The sequence below is a fragment of the Carlito syrichta genome, unplaced genomic scaffold (assembly GCF_000164805.1).
Source record: "Carlito syrichta isolate Samal-C Ts95f unplaced genomic scaffold, Tarsius_syrichta-2.0.1 Scaffold308018, whole genome shotgun sequence".
Classification (NCBI taxonomy): domain Eukaryota; kingdom Metazoa; phylum Chordata; class Mammalia; order Primates; family Tarsiidae; genus Carlito; species Carlito syrichta.
Genome location: NW_007252114.1, coordinates 130,124 through 144,390, shown reverse-complemented (window position 1 = coordinate 144,390; position 14,267 = coordinate 130,124). Strand labels below are relative to the sequence as shown.

General features: G+C 43.3%; 1 protein-coding gene across 1 annotated transcript in view; it reads right to left on the bottom strand.

Annotated features, from left to right (window-relative positions):
• The window catches only part of SLC9A4 (solute carrier family 9 member A4), a 66,716-nt gene extending 53,448 nt beyond the window's left edge, over nt 1-13,268 (bottom strand). The window contains exons 1-2 of the mRNA XM_008064777.1: nt 13,013-13,268; nt 7,429-7,892 (exon numbers count right to left, since the gene is read on the bottom strand). Coding sequence (XP_008062968.1) covers nt 7,429-7,892; nt 13,013-13,268 — 720 coding nt within the window. The remainder of the gene's footprint in view (nt 1-7,428; nt 7,893-13,012) is intronic.
• Between the last annotated feature and the right edge of the window lie 999 nt (nt 13,269-14,267).

The following is a 14,267-nucleotide window of genomic DNA, read 5'->3' as shown; positions in this document are numbered from 1 at the left end:
AAAGATCAGCCAGGTGTGGTAGCGCTCGCCTGTAATTCCTGCTACTTGGAAGGCTGAGACCGAAGGATCGCCGGAGCCCAGCAGGTCGAGGCTGCGGTGGCCAGAAGCGGCCACTGCACTCCAGTCTGGGCGACAGAGTGAGACTCCAACTCAAAAACAAAAAAGTGGTACATATACACAATTGAATATTACACAGCTATAAAGTGAAAAATCATGGAATTTGTAGCAAATTGGATGGAGCTGGAGACCATCATACTCAGTGATCTATTACAGAAACAAAGAACTGAATACTGAATGTTCTCACACATAAGTGGCACCTGCAACATTAATCACATTAGCACAAGGGAGGGATCAGCAGTTGATGGGCACTGCCAGGGAAGGGAGTTGGGGGGGAAACAAAGTATTACAAAGGGTACCTGGTCCTAAACCAGGGAAAGTGGGGGCCAGTTAGTTGAAGGTTCAAACTTTTCACCTGCACACAGCCTGCTTGTGTACCTAATCCTGTCTTGTACTCCACCTATCTATAATAAATTTTTAAAAAATGTCATTGGTATATATAAAAAAAGAGCCAATGGGCAACTAGATGGCAAAAGTTGGGCTGATGAGAAAAGAGTAAAGAAATTCTAGCATGAGAAATCCGGAGATTTCACGTCTAATGAGAGCAACAATTAATTATAATACATAGAGGGTAAATTGCAAACTGAATAAAGGGGAACAGTCTCTGCTAGAAACTGTGCTACAGATCACCCTAACTGAAGGGATTGCTGACTGCAAAGTCGTGCAAAGACAACTTTCCACTCTCTCTTTTGGGTCCTGAGCTGCATAGAACAAAAATTCTATTCAACAAATAGATACATGACTTCTCTGAGCATCTGTGTCTTGAGAAAGAAAATAACACAGATGAGACTTAACATGGTGATGGGGTAACTTACCTGAGAGGCTCAAGGAAGGACCAGTTCAGAGATATGGACCTAGACAGTCCAGGCTCAAGGGGTGTCTACCTTTAACTTCTACATGGTGTCCCCCCTCACTGAGTTGTGGTGAGGCTTGAATTTTTTTTTCTTTTGAGTCGATGTTTCACTCAGTTGCCCAGGCTGGAGTGCAGTGGCATGCTCACAGCCACCTCAGCCTCAACCTGCTGGGCTCAGGTAATCCTTCCAGCTCAGCCTTCCAAGTAGCTGAAACTGCAGGCGCCTGCCACCACACCTGGCTTATTTTTATTTATTGTAGTGACAAGTTCTCACCAAGTTGCCCAGGCTAGTCTCAAATCCCTGAGCTCAGGCAATCCTCTCGCCTCGGCCTCCCCAAGTGCTGGATTACAGGCTTGAGCCAATGCACCTGGCCGAGGCTTGTGTTTTAAAAACTACATACAGCACCCATCAAGATGACAGGCCCAGGGCCTGTGCTTATGAAGTTCAGCCCCCTCCCTCTACCACTATATTTCCAGAGGGTGGAATACAGAGTCCTCAAGATGCCTGTGAAGGTACCACTGGAGAAGGGAGAGAAAACGAGAGGAGAAAGAGAGTCCAGAGGATGGGAGAACATGAAGGGTCATCACGGAGGGGACTTGAGAGCAGAGACACTCTGGAGCCAGGTTGTCTGAGTTCCAGCCTCAACCCTGGCCCATTGACCCTTGGACCTCTCAGACAAGATAGAAGAGGCAGGGAGATGGGGAGAGACGGAGGTGATAGAAACCTTGACTGTCTCACTTTGCTGCTTATTCAGCAAGTTGACCCAGGTAAACCAAGGAGTTATAACTATAAGAGCAATCTACCCTACAGCAAATGAGGGTGCATCATACTTGAAATCAGTTGCCTGTTCAGGATGAGCCAAACACCATTCAGTGTCCATGAGCTGCCCTGATGCAAAGTCACAGCCAGCGTTCACTGAGCACTCACTCCAGCCTGGGCAGTCACTTACCAAGAGTTGAATATAAATTTTCCTGTAACCCTTTGGGCTGAGAACTATCATTGTCATGATTTTACATCCAGAGAAGACACGAGACGATCAGGATTTTACCTAGAGTCACACGTTGGAATCCACCGAGCCAACCAGTACAGTTTTGGAGAAGGAACACAGGCTTCATTTGCTGGCCTTAAGGTGATTCTTCTGATTGGCAACAAGTGAGTTCTCATCTGTCTCTCCCAGACCCATGAGTTGAAAATTCAAATGGCAAAAAAGTAAAAAAATAATAATGTATACTGGAAAGAGACAGAGCTGTGTGTCTGTGTCTGCTCTGTCATCAGCCAAGCAGCGTTTCTTGTTCAGATTGTTTTAACTTCATTGGCCTTCTTTATTTGTGAAATAAAGGTATTCATCCATGCCTCTTAGTAAGATTAAGAGAGTTAATAAAATGCTAATAAATGCAAAAGAGACCCCCATGGGACCTGTCTTCCTGTTGTGATTTATTTTTCAGCTATAAGATTCAGCTAGCAATACTAGTTATGCAATCATCGGAATGTCCTTTAGTTTTTAAATGAAAATTGTATATATTCAAGTTGTACAACAAGACTTTTGCTCTGAGTGTACCGTATGGAGAGAAACAGGTACTCACGGCGGCTAATTAAAATTTTAATCTTCTCACATTGTTACCATATTTTTCTTTGTGTGTGTGTGTGTGTGGAGGGGAGAGGTTTAAGAACATCTAAAATCTACTCTCTTTGCAAATGTCCAGTGGAGTTTGCAAACAGTACTGGTTATCATTCTAAAGCAATTTGGGTTTTGTCTCTGTTCCCTCTGCCCACCATTAAGGGTGGGTTCTGATAATTAGCATCTCAACCTCAACTATTCAGCAAAATGGATAGGTAAGTGGAACAAGAGACCTGGCGAATCAAATCCATTGATATTTTGACTGTTTGGGAAAAGCTTCTTCTCTTTGGTAGGAAGGGAGCTCTTTCATGGATGGATGGAGATCTTCAGAGCTGTCACAAGCAACCCACGATCACAGGCCGTTTCTAGATGACTCAGACTTCCTGCTGAAAGGGCACGCTTGTCACTGCTGCCCTCCGAAGGCTCCCTCCTCAATGAAAGGGTGAGGTCAAGGCCCTCAGTTCAAAATACAACCGGACGACAAGAAAGTACCCGTGGCTTTCAGGCTCTTTCTAAATCTGGCCACCGGGCTGCTCTGGTTTCACTTAGGGACCCAGCAGTGCCAGCACACACTTAATACTCACTGTGCTGTGGGAGACCACAGAGTGACCCAGGAGTGGCGTGTGGGCAACCCCATCAGAGCCAACGCAACAGCCACTCTGCCTGGTGGAGCTCACAGCAGTGCCCTCGGCGGATCCGCCGCTCGCTCGAAAACTATAATTTTATCCAGAAATGATCATTCCTAAAAATGTCTCCTCAAAAGCAATTAAACTTTGGGGAAATCAAACCCACATTGCTAGCAAAGAATCCCCGGCCAGAAGCCACGCCTAGATTGGCTCTAGGTGTGAGATCTAGAGTCGGCCCAGGGTGAAGTCAGGCTTGAGGACAGCACCACAGAGACAGCAAAGTCAAATGCTTTTGCTGGTCATTAATAAAGACTTTTTCTTGGCAAGAATTTTTGTAGATTATCTCATAGTTTTCCTGATGAAGAAAACAACGTGTTTTGTGAAAATGAAAGAAGTGGTAAGTAGAAAGTCATTTCTGGACTTCTTTAATAAATGACAAAGAAGAGGTTGACTCAGAATGAGCCTCCAAGAGTGGCTCCGATGTTTTCGCAGCTGAATATCCTTAAGGGCATAGTCAGCGGTGGGAGTATGAGTAAGCAAGTAACCCTAAGAATTTAGATATGCGTGAAATGAGGCTGGGAGATGAACTAGGGAGATGACCTAAGAAATGAACTTGGCCTGGCTCAGAGGGGCTACCTTAAGAGACGGAATGGATTCCCAGACAATTGTAGGACACACAATTGTAACAAAGCCAAAACTGTGAAAGTATCTGAATAAGGAATGGGTTGGGAAAGGGAATCCCAGAGGCCAATCTAACCCAATCTGGGGAGAGGCGTGCCGTCCTTGCTCTGGGCTCGTTATCATTTTAGATCAAGATACATCAGCTTCTCTCACCTAAAGACAATAAATTAGTAGTTCTCAAACTTCGGCAATCACCTGCAGTGTTAAAAATATACATCCCCAGACTCCACCCCCTGACAGTCTAAGCCAGTGGGTTTGGACACCTGAATACCCATCCAGCCCACCTGCATGATTCCAAGGCACACGACTTGAGGACCACACTCTGAGAAAAGAAATATCTGACTCCCATGGCAGCTTTCTGATAATGTGACTTTTTGTGAAGTTTGCCCAGGAGGGTGCAACAGACAAGCCTGATGATTCCAGTGTCTTGCCTCGACAGTTAGGGATTCTCATTATGAACAAATCAACTGACTTCTGGTTTCCTATATGGCCGTCTTCACGTGGTAAATTCATACAGATAGCTCAGATTATCTCTCAATAGAGCCTTGCCTCTCTGTACTATTTTTGCATAAAGTTTCCACAATAAAAATATTGACTTCCAAGGCCAGGCACAGTGGCTCATGCCTATAATCCCAGCACTTTGGGAGACTGAGGTGAGAGGATTGCTTGAGGCTAGGAGTTCAAGACGAGCCCGGACAACATAGCAAGACTGTCTCTACAAAAAAAAAAAAAAAAAAAAATCAAAAATATTAGCTGGGTGTGGTTGTGTGCTTGTAGTCCCAGTTACCTGAAAGGCTGAAGCGGAAGAAGGGTCACCTGAGCCCAGGAGGTTGAGGCTACAGTGAACCAGTCATGATTGTGTCACTGTACTTCAGCATGGGTGACAGAGTGAGGAACCAACTCAATATATATATATATTGCTTGCCAAGTGGATTAGTTCATATTAAATTGAAAAAAAATCCAGAATGTTTGCCTGTCCTTCAGTGAGACACAATCTCTAGAGGCAAAACATGAACGCCAGGAGCAATACTAGAGTACATTAGTAGCTTTGACTACATAAAAGCTGGAAACATCTACAGGATAAAAGACATCATAATCTAAAAAATTTTAAGTGACAGAATGGAATAAAATATTTAATTTTTCTGTCACATATAAAAGTTTGAAATCAGCCAGGCACAGTGGCTCATGCCTGTAAACCCAGCACTTTGGTAGGCTGAAGTGGGAGAATCATCAGAGCCCAGGAGTTCCAGGCTGTGATGAGCTGTGATTCTGTTGCCCACTGCACTCCAGCCTGGGCAACAGAGTAAGACCCGAACTCAAAAAGTAATAAATAAATGGTAATTTATTTTAATAGGTTCTCACAAATCATTTTAAAAGCAAGTCATACCAAAGAAAAATGGACAAGATGCAATATATTTGCATGAAATAATTGGTATATGACATACTGAAAAATTATTCATTGTTTACCTAAAATTTAAATTTAATTTGGTGTACCGTATTTTTTAAGCCTGTCAACCCCAAAAGAATATGAACTTCAGATTTACAGCATAGAAAGAAATAATCCACAACGGTTGAAAAGTTGCTTAATATGATCATGCAAAGTAAAACAAACATAAAAATCCTTTTTTGCTCACTAGATTAGAAAACACTAAGACAACAATGTTCCTCATTGTCAAGGACATAAGAAAACACACACTCATTACACTGTCTGTGGAACAGTAAGCTGATAAAAACTTCCTGGAAAATCTTGGCAGCTTTGGTGTAAGGCCTACAATTAAGGTCTGATGTTATGTACCGCCTTGACGTTTGACAAAATTGGAAAGACCCCAATTGGCCTAACTGCAGAGTCTCCTTCCCACCCTGTTCCCTGCCGAAGGGGTCCCAGCCAAACACCCTCTGTATCAAGGGAACTAGACACAGTTCCTGCTCATCCCTGAGTAGCAGGTTTCAACTCCCTGCAAAATTCCTCAAGCAAGCCAACCGTATCCTCCTGGAAAAACCAGGGAGCACGTTGCCCTCTTGTTACTGCAAAGTCTACCTCCCACAGCTCCTGTTTGTTCACTCTGTTCCCAAGTGCAGCCCCTGGGTATCTCAGCATGGCATGTGATATCCCCATCCCCTAGGCTATTAAAGTGACCAATAAACCACTGTTGATCTCATCTGCCCGGTGTCGGGTGCCATGGGCATCCCCATAACCCTAGAGAGTGAGAATCTCTCATTCACCAGTGGAGTGCATAAGTGGAGATTAAAACAATAGCATATTTCACATTTTTAACCTGGAAATATCACTTCTAAGAAAATATCCTATAAATATACTCAGAAATGCAGAAAGTGAGGAACGCGGAAACAGTAATATTCAATATTCATTGCAACATTTTTTATAAGAATGAACGGTTGGAAATAACCTAAATAACCTTCCATCAGGAAATTGTTAAATAGGTTGATGTAAACTTAATCCATGAAATACTATGCAACCGCTGAAAAGATGTGGAAAAAACGCCAAGATTTGTTATTTCTAAGCAATACATACAATCAGCCCACTTTATGGAAAAAAGATATGGCTCTCCCTCTATGTGTGTACATTTGTGCATATAATAAAGTCTCCGAAGGAGAAGTCAGATTGATCAAAGTGACTTCCTCCTGCATAGAGGGCAAGGAGGGGACAAGTGGAAGCTTTTGTGCTTTATGCTCTAAGTTTTGTCCTGCTTGACTCTTGCAATGAAAATGATTCTGGTATTACGTGATGTAATAGGAATTTAAAAGTGAGAAAGTGTATGAAAGTGTATACAAGTATAAAAGTCTTATAGACTGACCATTGGTGACGGTTTGTAGTAATTCATGAAACTGAGCAGTGGGGCCGGCTAGTTCTGGATATTCCAGCACCTTCAGCCTGCAGACATCTCCTGGGCCTCAAAACTACGTGTTGCTTGAGCCTGTAAGTTCTCTGCTTCCCTCCAGAAGAATCCCCTAAGCAAAAATGCCTCGTTCACATTTTTTTCCCACAGAGGCCTGCAACTGAGCAATACAGATGCTCACAAATTTTTGCAAATCTTCTGTCGCCTTCCCCTAACCCCCATCTTTTATTTAACCTCATCGAACGAAGCATGTTTTTTAAAGAGCACATAAAGGGAATGGAAATGAGGTCTGATGAGTAAGAGAAAATGAACGCACACGCTACACACTTTTGCTAGTGTGAGAACCCCAAAGAGCCACTCGTGGTGGCTTCTGCTTGCTAAGTGAAAAACTAAATTGAACCCAAGAATGACGTGTTCTTTTTCCTTTTTTGCTCTCTAAAGAAACTAGCTGGGTCGGGGGTGACAAGTATTGCACTGTCTTCCTGACAAGCAGCATCCATGAGCAGTTATGTACACAGTTCAGACCCTGGGGAAGGTCATCAGATCCCAGGCTACACCAGCCTTGTCCTGCAGCGGCCCAAACACATTCAGGCCCTCCCCATGACCCTGAGGACAGCTCCCTGTCCCAGGCCCACCCTCGTCTACTCATCTCCCCTGGGACATCCGTGACGTCTCACCACACTGATGCCGTCGTTGAGAAGAGCCTCTCCAAAGATCATCATGTAGAGCTGCTCATTCACTCGGGCCTCCTCAAACACGGCCAGCACCGCCACGGGGTCCACGGCCGAGATCAGGCTGCCGAACAGCAGGTTCTGCAGCAGGTTGACATCCCCCAGGCCGAAGGCCTTGATCTGGCAGATGAGGTAGAGGGAGAGGCCAATGCCAAAGGCGTTGATCAGGGACCCTAGCACGGCCCACCACAGGATGGAGCCGATGTTCTCAAAGAAGGGTCGGGTGGGCATGAAATAACCGCCTTCCAGCACGATGGGTGGAAGGAGATACAGGAAGTAGATGCTCGAATCCATGACTGGAGGTGACTTGTGGTCGGTGCCAAAGATGATGCCACCCACCAGAGCCCCGACGAGGATGAGGAGGCAGCTTTCTGGCATGAGGTGTGGCAGCCGGTGGTAGAGGTGGAAACCTGGGAGAGAACAGAGAACGGTATTTAGAATGCAGATGAAATGGTTCTGGGTGTACTCGAGGCCTGTTCAAGCCCAGCAGATAGGACCTCGGGCAAGCTGGCTCCTTCTCTGAGCCCCAGAAGCCATCTACACAGGAGCTGGAAGTGTCACGAGGGCCGTCAATGAGGTTAAGTACTTACTCGCCCAGCTTAGCGTAGGGCACAGAATCATTCTCAGACAGCGGTCACCTTCCCCTTCCTCCTTCATACCTTCCCCATTGCACAGGGATCAGAGAGGGTCCATGAGGGAAAGGAGAAGAGAGGATGAGACTTCTGCTCTCATGCAAAACCCAACTGTCAATCTCATGCAGGGTGTATCTTAGTCACCCAAACCTCAGCGTCCTCGAAACTTCTTCCAATCCCTTCTTCACCAAATAAATACACAAAAACTAAACGTCCTTTATTTTGTTCCCCTTATTTAACCAACGACATTGTCATCTGGCCAGCCACTGAAGAGGACAATGAGGCTGCATTCTCACAAGCCACCCTTTGTCCGCTTTGTCTCTTCATGCAATCAGTTCCGTACTCCTTCAATCACGACTTCCCTTACCTGCGCCTCAAGTCCATCCCCTCCTCTCCATTTCTTCAGCCACAGCCTTTATTTAGGGTCGCCTCATTCCAATTATTGCAACGTCTTCCTAACCTCCAGTCTCACCCTCGACTCCCTGAACCATCCCACACTCTACTGCCAGATGACTTTTCCGTGCCATATATGTCCAATTGTCTCAGTTCCCACCGAAATCTCTGGAGGCACACAAAGTCTCTCATGGGTTGTAAACTAAGGGATACTCATTGAGAATCCCTGTGAAAAGCCCAATCCACTGTTATGTACTGCAAGGTGGAAGACCAAAGAGGTAGACTACCACAATTCCCACTGCTGATAAAGTTTTAGAAACAAGACATGGACAAACAAGAAGATGAGGCCGGGCTCGGTGGCTCAGCCTGTAATCCCAGCACTTTGGGAGGCTGAGGTGAGTGGATTGCCTGAGCCCATGGGTTTGAGACCAACCCGGGCAACTTGGCGAGACCTTGTCTCTACAATGAATCAAAAATTAACTGGGCGTGGTAGCACGCACCTGTAGTTCCAGCTACTTGGCAGGCTGGGGTGGAAGGATCGCCAGAGCCCAGCAGGTTGACACTGGGGTGACCATGAGCATGCCCCTGTACTCCAACCTGGGCAACAGAGTGAGACTCCAACTCAAAAAAAACCAAACAAACCAAGAAGATGAGAACAATGTGACATATAAGTATATGATGAGGGACATATTGAATATACCAGCAAATGTGGTAAGATATAAGAGCTTAGCATGTCACTGTGGTGTTCTCTCCAAGTCTGTTTGCCACTATCTTTACATGTCCTACATGATAGCCAAACACCTTGTCACTCTGCAGGTCCCTTTTCTTGTCTTGTTATTCTATTATCACTGCTTGGATTATCCTTTTAGGTCCTGCCCAGCCTTTGAGGCTAAGCTTTTCCCATCTTTCTCGTGATTTTATGATATGGCTTTCTCTGAGTTACCAGAACATTTTATCTCTGCCTGTCTAATAACCATGATCCCTGTTTACCACTTTTTTGTGTGTGCATGAGTTATGACCCCTACTAATCTGCAAACTCCCCGAACTCAGGCAGAATGATTTATATCTTCACACCTCCCCAAGTGCATAGCAAAGAGCCTTGTCCACAACAGCTGGTTTAATTGCTAAAAGAATCTCTAAGTATATATATGAATGAATAGACAGATTAAATATTGCTCAGAGAAGTTTTTGCATGGAAAGAAACTGAACAGGTCGTTGGGGAGTGGCAAAAAGTTGCATATGGGGATAAAAATGGGAGACATTTTGAAAAGAGAGAACTTCAAGAGCCAAAGAAGAGAGGCGGAAATGGCCCAGCCAGGTATCTCTGACATTCATTGAGGAGGCCCACCTGATTGGAACAAATTTTGAATTTAAAAAAGTATCAGGAGAAGACTGGAATCTAATTTTGAACCAAAAAACGGAAGACATTGAATTCAAGCTAAGACGCTAAGAAAGAGTGGGCTTCTTCCCATAGGCCAGGAGAGTCAGTGAATTTCTCCTTGGGAACTGTTATGTTCAGCCACCCAAAGAGGATATGGGCTTTCCTGACCACAGCTTTGAACTTTTCCTTTCACTCCAAGCAGGCAGGTTAATTCAGTGGGGTATAATTATCATCCCTGAATACCATCTCTCTCCCACTTCTATCCCACTGGCCTCAAGTCCAGTTGAAGTCCCCCTTCTAGAAAATTGGACTCCTCATTTTCTAGGAAAAAAATTATCTTTCTTTCTTCTTTTACTTCTTCTCATCCTCTTCCTCTCCCCCCTTTTCCTTCCTCTTCTTATTTTCCATCTTCTCCTTTTCCTTCTCCTTTCTTTCCTTTAATTCTTCAGTAGTGCTTATTTCGACCAAACTTCACTTGTCTTAACATGTAAAGGAGGTGGAAGATGTAAACTGTGTGACAAATAAGTATACAATGAGGGGCATTGAACATACCAGCAAATACGGTAAGTGATCAGAGCTCAGCAGGTCACTGTGGTGATTTTCTCAGGCCCTGTGTCTACCCAGCTTGCCCCAGCTTCCAGGAAGTGAGTTTCCTGAAATGGATTCAGCAATCACCTGCCTTAAGCCAAGGTGCCCCCTACCTGGTTGTGGCAGAAAGAGGCGACATACCCATAAACAGGGCGTTGTAAAGGGAAATACTGCATGCACTTCACATTTTAAAATTTTTTTTCCCTTTCATGATGGACAGTAGAATCCATCACTTTAAGATTTTACAGTTTCAGGGCTTAGAAGTTAGATGAACAGGAATATAAAAGATGACTCCACATTTTCATTCTTCCAGTGATTCAAGGAATATTCTTCCATGATGTTCCAAGAAGTGAAACTGCAATAAAAGAACCACAAAGTCTGAGGTGACTTTGTATTATCTTTGTTCTCAAACATCGATGTTTTATAAATGCACTGTTGGGAGTTTTAAAAAGGATTGGGGAGAATTTTGGTGTTTTTCTGCCAGAATGTCTCCCAGGCAGTACTAGGTTACCCTGTCTTTCTCATTAGTCTAAATTCCTTGATTAGAGACCGTGGTCACTTTCACACATTGCATGGGTATTCAGTAAATGTACAGATGAGAAATAAAAGAAAGAATCATCATAATAATTATTATTTATTATATTCTGATTCAGCTGTTATAATCTTTAAAAACATATGAATTTCTTATGTTAAAGTTTTAAAAATCACTATAATAATTATTATTATTTTGCTCCTGGCAAATAAGCCATTATGACAAAACTCCCAGCCCAGTCCTTGGCACATAATATATATTCAAGAAATGTGATATCTTCTCCCCCCTCACTCCTCCTGTCCATTTGAGATATAAAAATTACCTGAATTCTTGAAGGCAAGCAAATATGAAATTGTTCTTGAATCGCCATGCTGCGACTGATAACCTACTTAAGTTGTTTTGTTTTTCTAAAGTATGTTGGATTACATCAATATGAAAAGCAAGAACATTTAAGCAGGTCTTTGAATGGTAGTGTTCTTCACTTGTAGACATAGTAAATCTGGGCACATGCAATGACTTTAAAGCGCAAGCTATGTTTTACGCTAATATAAAACCAAGATAAAATGCCTCCTTTCTGCATTTTGATGTTTTCTGATAGGCAGTGTGACTGGCTAGCCAGTGAGAGATCTGGTTTCCTGATTCTCAGACCAACTTGAGTCATTACTGTGAAGAGGATGTTGAGTTTTGAGGGGGGGGGGGTAGGGGGCTCAGAAACTCTAGAAGTGTTTACAAAAGAAAACTCAAGTGCCATATAGGATTCCTTTGAACATAATCAGTGTCTATGTGGTTTCATGAAAGGTGTTAGATCCTTTGCTCTGAACTGAGAATGTGATCTCTTTGGAAAGTCATTTTAACTTAAACTCTTCTTTAAAAATAATGTGAGATCTTTTGTGTAATTTAACCATTTAACAAACTGCACAGTTCTTCAGACTAACAACTCCCATTCAATCTTCACACTTTAGAAGCTCAAAATAAAGAGCCGTTAAGAAGGAGTGCCTAATAAATACACCCGTGCCAGCTCCCCAACCCCGGGTCAGAAATAGACAGAGCCCACAAATGTTAACCGCCAGACCCTGAGACTCAATCCATATTTCACGCCTGTGTATATATACATATACATGCATACATATGCATTAAAATATTGTTGCAGATTCCATCTCAGTAAATAATCTATGCACTCAAATAGCATAAAGTTTCTAGCCGAGGCAAAGGAGACATTATGCTTAGTAATTGATATAATTGTATCGATTTCCCACTTTGGAATGAGCTAGTTTGAAGGAGATAAGGGGTGTAGTTAGGGATGAAATGGTCACAGATTATAAACCACCACTTTGACTTTTCTGACACAAAGAACCCTTGATTGGAATTTGATCCATGAACTTCAGTTTACTTTTTTTCACAAAGGAAACCAGAGGTGCGTCCCTGGCTCCATGTGGCCGAGGTGTAAACCAATATTTTCCCAACAGATACCACTTTGTATGCCCCCAAATCCCATCATTGAGTGACATAAGAGTTGCCTGTGGTTGTCTTGTTCTGTGCTTTCTGTCGATTTGCAAGGAGCACGCGCCACTTTTAAAGAATTAACAATGGGGACCATTGATGAAGCCAAGAATGAAGGAAGAATTGTCTACAGAAGAAACATTATGTGGTTCCTGAAATTTCCAACTGGCATCACTCCTAGGTCTACATACTTTATTCCTCATATTTTTTAAAGCACAGAATTTGAAACTTTTATATGCCATATAATGTCACGTGGTTGTCACCCTGAAATGAGAAGAAACCAAAACAGCTCAGGACCCAGGAGTATATTCTTAAATTTCAAACACTGAAGAATTAAGCAGCTTAGTACAAAGTAGTCATGACTTTCCCTTTACTGAAGGGAAGAGCATGTTTAATGTAATTGCAATAACGGCTAAAATCCATTTAGTCTATCATCTATAAGGCATGTTCACCTTCATTATCTCATGTAAAAAAAGTCCCCAAGCCCAGTGTTTAAGGACTTACCTATTTTTGCAAGAGATGCTAGAAGTATCCAGAGGGTAACCTCATAAGGAATTTGCACATAGTCATAATCCAGTTCAAAAACAGATATTCTCTCCTCTCCCTCTGAGCTGGCAGCAGCAAACAGAGCCTTAGGGGCATTCTGGACGGTGGAATTTGCAGATTCATTCAAATCAGAAGATGCTTTAGCACACTCAAGGACCACGAGCAATAGCAGCCAATTCCGAGGACTGAAAGTCACAAACATCTGCAAACACATGCTTGTGGGCTTCTCCTACCTACACTGAGTGTGTCGACGTGTGCGACCCATCTGAAGTGGGGAAGGCTTCTTTCTGGGTCAAAGGTCATTTATATACAGTCCGTGGGTCATTCCGGAAGACTCCGAGTGTGTCATTGAGTTCTGCGTCTAGATGTTTCCAAATCTTCTTTCAGTCACTTGTACTCAGGCAACTCAGCTTCCGGCTCAAACGCAGTTATTCAATAGATCATTTAAAGTTCAAGGAGCTACCTGTAGATCCTCCATCGAATCATGACTTGAAGAGTCATTCAGGAAGGAAAAAAAATCTTCACTTAAAGCCGTTTCCTCACTTTGCTGCATACTGGTTTCATCTCGTGGGTGAACACTTTAAAGGACACAACAGTGCTCATTCTATATGTCACTGGAGTCCTTCTACTGCAGAAGGTAATCCTTCCCTCTCTACCAGATTCCAGGAAGGATCCTGCACCTGTCCCTTCTCTCCTCCCCCTGCTCTCTGACTTGTTTTGAATAGCCAAGGCTGCAGGTAGCTCTTGAGCTACACTTAATTATTTGCTCTGATTTGACTTTTGTAATGAAATTCTGTGTTCTCCAGAGGTCACACTGCTGACACCTAGTGGGCACCTTCAAGACAACACCCTGGGCAGGTACAACAATGAACTCATTAAGGTGACCCGGTGGTTATCACCCAAGTCAGAACACTTTTGAGAATGAAGGACTATTAATGATTATGCCAAGTCATCAGTGTAAAGCAGAGTTGTCCAGGAAAACTGCGTATATGGTCTCTATAAACAAGGAAGAAGGAGGAGGTGGCAATGAAAAAGATGGTAACAAACACTGACATTTTTGCGCCTTACCTGACTCCATGAGCAGTAATTCATAAGAGGATAAAGATCCATCTCTTCATAAACTTCACACAGTATTTTTTTTAAAAAACAAGAAGTCAAAGGACAAGATCCATAAATACACCTAAAAATCAAATCCTGAAAAATTACACAGCAC